This window comes from Leucoraja erinacea, chromosome 5, assembly GCF_028641065.1.
Source record: "Leucoraja erinacea ecotype New England chromosome 5, Leri_hhj_1, whole genome shotgun sequence".
NCBI lineage: Eukaryota > Metazoa > Chordata > Chondrichthyes > Rajiformes > Rajidae > Leucoraja > Leucoraja erinaceus.
The window spans coordinates 64,243,679-64,254,619 of NC_073381.1; the positions used below are offsets into that span (position 1 = coordinate 64,243,679).

Below are 10,941 nucleotides of genomic sequence, written 5' to 3' on the forward strand. Positions count from 1 at the left end.
TCCTGTTATTAGTGAATAGACACCAAATAGTATGCATCTTTGAGGTTGATGCTTAGGAAACTCCTATTAAACAGTTAGACCGTAACAAAAAGTTGCTGTTCTGAAAGCCTGTACTGTACAAATGAGTTAAACCTGGATGAAGTGACATCCTCCATCTGTCACCTGTCCTGAAAGGCAATCCTGCCCAAAATACTGGGCCTGCCTTGAAGCCAACTCCGGTCCGAGTTCCAAGTCTGCTTGGAACCTATGTATGTTGTGCTGTAAAACATAATCACATGTTGTTATCTGTTTTTTAAAACCAGATCTGAAATTCATGTTATTGTCATTTTAAACAAAAACACAAGAGTAAAATTACCAACATGTAACTGGTCCACAATCCTTTGTTTCAGTAAACCCAGACCCACCTACCTCCATGGCTACCGGTGGTCTTGTGGTAAGCCCAAATGCCTCTGATGCGGGTTCCTTTTCTCTCCTTGATTGGGAGTAGGACTGGTAGGGAGCGTGGATTCCATGTTTCTCCTGACCTCTGCTTGGGTCTTGGTCTGAAAACCTCATCATACTGAGCCTGCCTTGTAGGACAATTCTGGCCATAATTCTGAGTCTGCTTTGAAAGACGACTGATCATATTTCCGTGCCCAGCTTTCAAGCTACCACCGGCTTCAGTGAACCACTTACCCCCTATGGAGGTGTGGGGTGTGTTGTCGCCCACTGATTAAGTTTTGCTTGTTGTTGGTACCTTGATTGGTCCAACAGCTTTTGCTTCCTTCTTCTGGTGTTACCTGAAGAGAGGATTCGGCGGCTGGTTTCTCCAAAGTCACCCTGATAGCGCTGTTCCCTTGCCGGCATTTGTAGCGTGCGGATATTCTGCCAACTGCTGTCTCTTGAGGCTATATGCATGTGCTTCAGTATGTTCATACTTTAATTTGAGATCAGTTACCTACTGATCACTCACACTCCCCTCCACTGAGAGTGAGATTTGTAGGCAGCCCTTGAGGATACCTGCGCTGACATGGCCCCTCCAGCAGACCTAAATGAGATTATTGTTTTGGGTCAGACTGAAACTGATCGTGAATGCTCCTCTTCTCAGAGCAGGAGACATTTGCTAGATCTCTATCCAGGGAAGCACCCAGTAGAACCTGGATGATTGCAGAAGTACTTCTTTTCTTTTGTGCTTATTATTCATTTTATGTAAAGCACTTTGGTGTCAATGCAAGTTAACTTAAACAGTGCTATATAAGTAAAAGTTACTTATATACTTCCTTTCTTCTGCTTGTCCCTGGGAAAATCCCCCCCCCCCCCTGCTTTTGTACTCTGATTCAGAGTGGTTTCTTCCATATGTACTTCCACCTCCAATGGGGAAGACATTGGGCTGCCCCATGTGTGAGACTCCCGGTACTGCCTGCAGTAGGCCCAGGCTGACACAGCTCCCTCCTTTAGAGCAGGTCATTGTTGGAGCAACTTCTCCAAAAAGTTGCTCCATGTGGGAGAGTCGTCCTCAGATGCTCTCCATTGAGGGAGGGTATCCCTTTTCCTTCCGGACTCATCTGAGTCAACGGGTTTGTTTGACTTGCGGGTGGTTTTACGTACTGCAGGACCACCAACGGAGCTCCTCCTCCTGCTAAAAGTCTCCTGCCGGTTCTGCTGCTGGCGCTATGTCGGGAAAAAGACCGTCGACCGCTACTGGGAAAGCTGCGGTCTTCGACGGCCAACTTCCCCGCGGACCGTCTCCTCGACATCTGGACCCTGAAACTACAAAAAGCTTCAAGCCCGAAAGAACGCAGGCAAGTAATTCAACTTTCCTTACCTGCCCATCCCGACGTCCTGGGAGGACACAGTGCCTCTGCCAGTCCGTCGCGCGCGTTGTGTTCAGATGTAATGACGCGCACGCAGACGGACGGCCCTTCTTCACGTAGTCACTCACGTGACTCCGAAGTAAAATAAAAGTGTATATATTAAATCGTTGGTTATCTTGTGTGAAATAAAAATATATTGTTTGAATTTTTAAGATTTTGTTGATTTACAGTTTAAAGTGTGTATAAAATGTTGCCGTTGCTTTATTGTATTTACTGTGTCTAGCCGTTGATTTAGAGTTTTGAGTGTTAGATACATTGTTGTAATCCTAGTTCGAATTGTGACTATGTTAATATAGTGTGATTAAGACTACTGTTATAATTGGAGTCGGAATCGTGGCTGTTCAATCAAGGATTCATATCCTTTGGATCCATTGATCAGTACCTGTTAGTGGAAAAAGTAACTGAGGTAGAGGAAATCGTACCTGTTAGAAAAGAGTATCTTGATGGGAAGTGTACCACTATTAAACTTAGAAGAGGAAAGTGGACCTGTTAGAGAAGAGTATCTTGACGGGAACGTACCACTCAGCGTACAAGTAGTTTGAAGGGAAAGTCTCCTGTATCCGTTGGTTGGAAACAGCACGATTTGGGTTTAAAATATACTGTGATTTGTTTTTTGGACTGTGCAGTTAGCGAATGCAATATTAGATGAATGCTTGTGTAGTACATTGGAGTGTGTTCTTGCATGATAGTAATAAGTGGTAGAATTTCTTGTCTAAGTACGATTTTGCCAGCAATACACCTGGACCAGATTGCCTCAGGGAATCATCAATTTGCCTACCTTATTTTCCCGATGTCTACAGGAACAATTGAGTACTTTAAATTTTAACCATATCTATAACCATATAACAATTACAGCACGGAGACAGGCCATCTCGGCCCTACAAGTCCATGCCGAGCACTTTTTTTTGATTGCCCCCCTTCTCAAAAAGCCCTGCCTGCACTCATCCATAACCCTCCATTTCTTCTCAAAAAATGTGCTATATCCAGGTTTATTTTTAAATGATCTTCAATGAACCTGGTTGTTCCACCACTTCCACTGGGAGCTCATTCCACACCGCCACCACTCTCTGCGTAAAGAAGTTCCCCCTCATATTACCCCTAAACTTCTGTCCCTTAATTCTGAAGTCATGTCCTCTTGTTTGAATCTTCCCTATTCTCAAAGGGAAAAGCTTGTCCACATCAACTCTGTCTATCCCTCTCATCATTTTAAAGACCTCTATCAGGTGCCCCCCTTAACCTTCTGCACTCCAGAGAATAAAGACCTAACTTATTCAACCTTTTTCAAGATTTTAGAAGAAGATCTACCTTAGTGCAGTACGTCGATGACTTATTAGTGGCCAGCAGGGATGAACCAAGCAACCATGAAGATACTTCACAATTACTAAATCATCTAGCGAATTTGGGATATGTGGTCTCCCAGGCAAAGGTACTGATGGCCCAAATGAAAGGAGTCATAATTTCAGCAACAGGAAGTAGTCCAGAAAAAAGCAGACTCGAACCAATTTGTGAATTCCCGATTCCTAAAGAAGCAAAACAAATGAGGCAATGGCTTGGTGTGGTAAATTACTGTAGACCTTGGATCCCTAACATTGCTTTAGAAACTAAAGAGCTGTCATCCTATACAAGTAAAGAGGGTGAAGTAATCGTTGATGCAGGCCCAGCATTGGGAAGACCACTTTATGACAGACCCTTCCAACTTTATTGCACTATTCTCTCTGAATGCTTGACGGCAGTCCTTGCTCAAAACCACGGCGATAGTCATAGACCAGTGGCCTACTATTCATCTAAACTCGACCCAGTAGCAAGGGGACACCCATTATGCACCCAAATTCTGACCGCCATTTATAATAATTTACAGTCTGCTGCAAATTTGACGCTAACGCAGGAGATAGTAGTATATAGTTTGCATTCAGTGGCAGCCTTGTTAGGGCAACTCCAGACTCAGCACCTAACAATGGCTTGTCAGAACAAATATGAAATTTACTTATTAAATAACCCGAAGCTTCAGTTTAGGCATTGTACAACAATTAATCTGGCATCTTTTCTTGTTTCACCCGCAGAGGAGCAGTCAGAGGCGGGACATGACTGTTTGTTTATAATCGAGGAGGAGACATCTGTGGGGGAGGACTTGAAAGACACACCTATAAAGGATCCTGGCATGGCATTGTACATAGATGGGAGTGCATCCATTGGATCGTGTGGTGAGAAATTGTCTGGGTATGCAATCAATCAAGATGGGGAAAACGTAGAAGCAGCTGCCTTTGTCACTTTATTCAGCACAACAGGCTGAATCATTTGCTTTAATTAGGGCTTGCATTATGCGGGAAATTTTAAGTGTGAACATATATACAGATTCTAGATATGCATTTGGAGTAGTACATGATTTCGGACAATTATGGAGAAATAGAGGATTTCTTACCTCGGCGGAGACTCAAATATCCAACAAACAATTGGTGACAGATTTATTAAAGGCCCTGATGCCCAGACACATTTCAGTCATGAAATGTAGTGCACACACAAGAGGACAGACACCAACAGACATTGTCAATCATTGTCGATCAGGGATCAAAGGAAGTATCCCGGGAACGTAAGATGGTGGTACCAAAGATGATGAGGCAGACTAAAAGTTTAAGTAACAGGTCCCCCTCAGAGAAGCCAATGCCAACCATCCAAGAGATTATTCGGTTGCAGGAGGAGGCTACTGAAAGGGATAAAGAACAATAAAAGCAACTTGGGTGTACACTAGATTGTATGACAGGATTATGTACCACTCCCGCAGGGCAAACTTGCATGACAGATCCTCTTGCAGTGTGTGTTGTAGAGTGCATGCACTATGCAACTCATTGCGGTGCGAGAGCAGTAGGAGACATTCTTTTGGCTACTTGGTGGCATCCAAGGTTACAAACATTAGCCCAAAAAGTATGTAGTAGTTGCCTGGTTTGCCAGAAATACAATCTCGGAAAAGGAGTAGGTTGTGAAGATGGAAAGACACTGTTGCCCATGGGTCCTTTTGAGACATTGCAAATGGATTACATCAGTGTTAGAAAGGTGCCAGGGATACAGATATGTACTTGTCATAGTCAATGTATTCAGCAGGTGGATCGAAGCTTATCCGACCCTTGATAACAAAGTGGCTACTGTTGTCAAGGTGTTAATGAAATAAATTGTCCCTAGATTTGGCTTCCCTATTCGACTTAGTTCAGACAATGGTTCACATTTTATTGGGCAAGTTAATAAAGAGTTTTGCGAATAGCTGGGCATCCAGCAGCAATTACACTGTGCTTATCGACCACAGGTTGCTGCACTTGTAGAAAGGTAAAATCTGACCCTGAAAACTAAATTAGCTAAATTGAAGGTGGAGACCGGAATTGGTTGGTTAAATTACTCTCCATAGGTGGTAGATTCTGCCCAGGCACAGGTACTAACCTCCACACACATTATCATCAAAGAGCCAAACCTCCCCCTGACCACTCTTATTTCATTCTTACTATCTGGAATCCAAAAACCATGGCCAACAGGTTAAAGAATAGCTTCTTCCCAATAACCATCAGGCTTTTCAATACTACACAACACTAACTTTAACTATGAACTTCTGTGGACTTTCTTTGGTTGTACTTAAGACTTTGGGGTTTTTTTACACTGGTATTGTGGTTATTAATTTATTGAAATGTTGCATATTATATATTATCCATGTTTATTGTGCTTCAAGGCCTGTTGTGCAAGAATTGTGCAAGCAAGAATTTCATTGTTCCTTTGTCAGTACATACGACAATTAAATACTTTTGACTTCATTCTTGATAGCTGCAAACATTTTTGGCTTTAAATTATTGATCTAAAGGAATCAGTTGCAATCTATGAAGATTTCACACATACCATGTGATGTGCTGAGCCTGTAGATGACGAAGGTGGCAAATGCCAATCCTAAAGAACAGAGCACATAACAGACTGATTCTTAATGACAATCCAGATGAAGTTTGTTGCAATTTTAGAACCTCAAATGATATCTGTGATCTTCTAATGTATAAAGTATTGAAGGCAAAACACATAAGAAAAATGCACAACCCATTCGCTCAGATTGAACGCTTCAGTGTATTGTTATGGAAATCTAATATAATTTTCTGATAAAAAAATGTAAATTGTATGGATTTGTTGTATTAGCATCAATTAACAATCTCAATTTTAACAACTATAATTGACTAGAAAACAGTTTGATTATCTGTAACCGGTGCTATTGTGGTGCTATGTGGCTGCCTGATGCTGCTTTTCAAGATTGAGACCTTAACAGTAAAATCTCCAGAAAAGTGTTCTCTGGTTTAGCTCTGTTACATGGAGGTATGTGGTTCCAGCACTGTGTATACAATGATTACACATCTGCCCGCAGTTAGCCATGCAGGTGCGATTTCTTCAGTTAGCATTTAAAGAGATGTTTAATTTTTTGAAATTAATACCTAATTGCAAGTAGTACATAGTTTTGGGAACAATACTGGCATCCTGTATGTAAAAATCAATGCAATTAATTACTTTGATACTTGGAATTAGGTACATGCATTATATTGTTAAAGGAATTATTCTAGCATCTGATGAATCCTTGGAGTGTACTTTGGGAAGCCCAATGAACAGCTCAAATGATTCAATTTCTAAATTTCAAGCTTATCAATGCTGCAATGAGTTTTTGAAAAACATTAGGCTAAAAAGAAGAGATTTTATGAGATATTTAAGCACCCAGATTATGTTTTACTCTAGAGTGACTTTCATTAAGATGGGTTTTAGGTTCACAATACATGGATGCTGCACAGATAATGAGAGGTTAATGTACATTTAGCTGTAATCTAATCATTTTCAATTTTACTGCTTGGAAGTTATCTAATGGAACATGTCATCCATCATTTTTTAAAGTAACTTGATACAATGCCACTGAAATCAATGAAACAGAAATGTATTAGGATCTAGTAGGTTCTGCCAGTTTACAATCCATAGTGCACACTTGAAAGTCAAGCCCAGCATAACCGAGAAAGCATAAGTGTAGCATATTGCATTTTAAAATTTGGATGATGCATTTTAGGGAAATAAAGGTGTTTTTTTTAAGGCGATATGTTAATGTGGACAGGGAAGGTGACTTTGAGCTTGGTACAAAAATTGGGCTGCTCTTTCTTGATACTGTGCAGTTTGTTGGACTTTGGAAGACATGGTTAATTTCACTTAATGCTGTATCATTCATACCAATCATAAAAGAAATGCACCATGCACCATTAGAGCTGTAAGAAAATATTATTTAGAACAGCAAAAAATGTACATCCTTATTTATGATGTGAATGAATGGTATGACATTCTCAAGGTCATTATGCATTTTCATCAGATCTCAATAAAGAACTGAAGTGGCCTTTGCTTTCCAAATGTGAAGCACGTTTCACCGGGAGCTTGCACTCTAAGTTCAAGAAAAGCAGCAGACTTTAGATTTGATAGCCTTCATACTAACGGATAACCAAGTCTCGATTCCCTAACCATGAGCTACTAAAGGCCACATTGCTATCATGAAAAAAATCTTTATCCATTTTGTGTTTCAAATTATAGCTTTTTCATATCAGAATAAGTCCAGCTAATGCAAATCCACCAATTATTTCTATATTTCCTAAATCCAATTACAAACCGTTCCTACCAGCTCCTTTGCAACTCCATGCTTTTAATATCAGAAATAGGCGCTAGAAAAATCAATAGAGCATTATTCATACAATATAAATAATTCTGAAATATATATACAATGTAAACCAGTCTGAAATATGGCATCGCACTTCAATTAAGATTTTAACAGTATTTCTTCATGTATATTCCATTCATCTATAAAATAACTAATTTTACATTTTTATGGCAAGCAATATAATTCTTCAATTTCTTTTTTATTTACATTAGTTGTAGAAATAATCTCAATATCTATTATTTATTTTAGGCTTCACACTTACTCAAAACAACATGCGAAGATGGTGGAGGAACCATTTCCTACTCCAATTTTGCAAGCATAAAACTATATATAAACACGAGGAAAAAAAAGACAGATCTTACTATTTTTGGCTTTTCTGTTCTTTTACTTGATTGTCGAGACATGGTTTATTAAAATGTATTATAACATTCTTATCCCGCTGTTCAGTTTAAGTAAATCTTGTAGTTCTCTCTTCCTGTGATCAGTTGGGAGACAGGCAGCTCCTTCTGATTTGTTTTCTTATTGAAGGTATCAAGAGCATTGAAGTAATGAAAGCAGACTTGTGTCACAAATGATGCCAATTCAAATCTTTGAAAACCTTTAGAAACATCTCCCCCTATAGGCCCAAAGTACCAAAGTGTAGGAAGGAACTGCAGATGCTGGTTTAAACCGAAGATAGACACAAAAAGCTGGAATAACTTAGCAGGACAGGCAGCATCTCTGGAGAGAAGGAACGGGTGATGTTTCGGGTCGACACCCTACTTCAGGCAGGGAAAAGGGAAACGAGAGATATAGATGGTGATGTAGAGAGGTAAGGAAAATGAATAAAAGATATGCAAAAAAAATACAAAGAAAAAGGAAATAGGCCATTGTTATCTATTTCGTGGGTGAAAATGAGAACCTGGTGTGACTTGGGTGGAGGGGGGATGGAGAGAAAGGGAATGCCGGGGTTAGAGAAATCAATTTTCATATCACTGGGTTGTAAGCTGCCAAAGCGAAATATGAGATGTTGTTCCTCCAATTTGCACTAAGCTTCGCTCTAACAATGGAGGAGACCTAGGACAGAAAGGTCAGTGTGGGAATGGTAAGGAGAATTAAAGTGTTTAGCATCCAGGAGATCAGGTAGGTCCAGGCAGACTGAGCGAAGGTGTTCTGCGATCCTTTATCATCATTACTTTTTTTGCATATCTTTAATTCATTGTTCTTTATCTTTCGACATCATCATCTATATCTCTTGTTTCCCTTTCCCCTGACTAGTCTGAAGAAGGATCTCGTCCCGAAACGTCACCCATTCCTTCATCCCATTACTCCAGCTTTTTGTGTCTATCTTCGGCCTAAAGCACCACAATCTATTTGATGTTCTGGTAGAGTTGGAGCAGCACAAACTAGATTGTGTCACTGAATATCAACACATTTATAAAGCTAGAAAATTATCCAAGACCCATATGAAAACACCACCTTATTTGATTTGGAGGAATTGATAGATGGCATCAAGGGACAAACCCCCTCTTTAGAATATCATACCAATACTATTATGTTACTGAATTTAATTTGTGTGTAATTATTCTTAGGCCCCCCTCGGTCATGACTGACCATGGGTGATGCATCCTAGTTGTTGGCCACTTGCTCCAAACCTCGGCTAGAGCAGCATCGCTTGTGGCTGAAGAGACCAATGCGGGAGTGACAGTCTCTGTCGCAAAGGTCACATTTGTGTGCGCTTAATTATTATAATCCACATAAAGGCCAGAAGTAATACAACTTGAATTCATCCAGGCAATTTCCTGGATGAAAATTGCATGGTAAGTCATCTTAATATTTTGAGGCATAAATAATTTTACCCCACAAAAACTATTCAATTGCAATTACTAAAGAAGGAACTTGCACATAATCATCTTGTGACATTCTACAACATTTTACAATTAACAAATTGATATTTTGGTGAGACAGTGGTGAGGCTGATCTGAACAATGTTGCCTGGTACAAATTACATGGTATCAGCTTGGAAAAGCTACCAGATTGCTTATAACCCCTCAGGCACCACTTTCTTGGGTAAGGCCTTAAGAATGCCTTGAGAGATGCTTTGTAACATGAACATAGATATTTATCGTAATTATCAAAGAGTACTCAAAAAATGGCTTAAAACATTTCTAACCTTTACAAAGATGAAGTAAGAGTGCTGCTTCTTACTTTAGTTTAAAGATACAGCATTGAAATAGGCCATTCAGCCCACCGTCCATATCAACCAATTTACACCAGCTCTATGAAATCCCACTTTCTTATCCACTCGTGCCATATTAGGAGCAATTTATAGAATTAACCTATGAACTCACATGTCTTTGGGATGTGGGAGAAAATCAATGCACTAAACAGAAACCCACATGGTCACATGGAGTAGGTGCAAACTCCACGCGGACAGCACCTAAAGTCGGGATTGAACCCGGATCTCTGGCATTGTGAGGCAGCAGCTCTACCAGCTGTACCATTGCGTTGTCCAATACTTGGTCCTGAGCTACATAAATATACACAGACCCACTGCATGGCTCTGCAATGTCCCTCTCAGAAACAGCACAGAAATGTGCCCCACCATGTCCCATATGCATGCGTCAGGAGCATATCCTTCCATGCTCTGCCTATTCAAATGACTGGTTAAATGCCTCTTAAATGTAGTAATTGTACCTGATTGTACCACTATTTGCCACCAAATTCCAGATATCAACCACTCCCAGTGTAAAAAAACACCCTGCAGATCTCTTTTAAACTCCTTTCTTCTCACCTTAAATCTATGCCCTTTTGCTTTTAATACCTCTATCATGGGAAAAAGATTTTGACTATCTATACCTGTCTTCCATAATCATATATTCTATCAGGGCACCCCTCAGCCCCCTTCGCTCCAGGGAAAACAAACTCAATCTGGCCAATCTCTCGCCATAATTAAATCCTCCAAAACAAGCAACATCCTGGTAAAGAGTCTGAAGAAGGGTCTAGACCGGAAACATGACCAATTTCTTCTATCTAGTGATGCTGCCTGGCCTTCTGACTTGGGTGGGGGGAGGTGAAGAGAGAGGGAATGCCGGGTTTAGAGAAATCAATTTTCATATCACTGGGTTGTAAGCTGCCCAAGCGAAATATGAGATGCTGTTCCTCCAATTTGCGCTAAGCTTCACTCTAACAATGGAGGAGACCTAGGACAGAAAGGTCAGTGTGGGAATGGGAAGGAGAATTAAAGTGTTTAGCATCCAGGAGATCAGGTAGGTCCAGGCAGACTGAGCGAAGATGTTCTGCGATCCTTTATCATCATTACTTTTTTGCATATCTTTAATTCATTGTTCTTTATCTTTTGGCATCATCGTCTATATCTCTTGTTTCCCTTTCCCCTGACTAGTCCGAAGAAGG

General features: G+C 40.4%; 1 protein-coding gene across 2 annotated transcripts in view; it reads right to left on the minus strand.

Moving 5' to 3' along the window:
- Window positions 1-8,614, minus strand: part of LOC129697339 (trafficking protein particle complex subunit 3-like) — a 31,401-nt gene extending 22,787 nt beyond the window's left edge. The window contains exons 1-2 of one of the 2 annotated variants that reach the window (XM_055635789.1): window positions 7,911-8,614; window positions 5,727-5,774 (exon numbers count right to left, since the gene is read on the minus strand). In XM_055635789.1, the coding sequence (XP_055491764.1) occupies window positions 5,727-5,774; window positions 7,911-7,952 (90 nt within the window). In that variant the 5' untranslated portion in view covers window positions 7,953-8,614. The remainder of the gene's footprint in view (window positions 1-5,726; window positions 5,775-7,910) is intronic. The other variant, XM_055635790.1, reaches the window with a different exon arrangement.
- Between the last annotated feature and the right edge of the window lie 2,327 nt (window positions 8,615-10,941).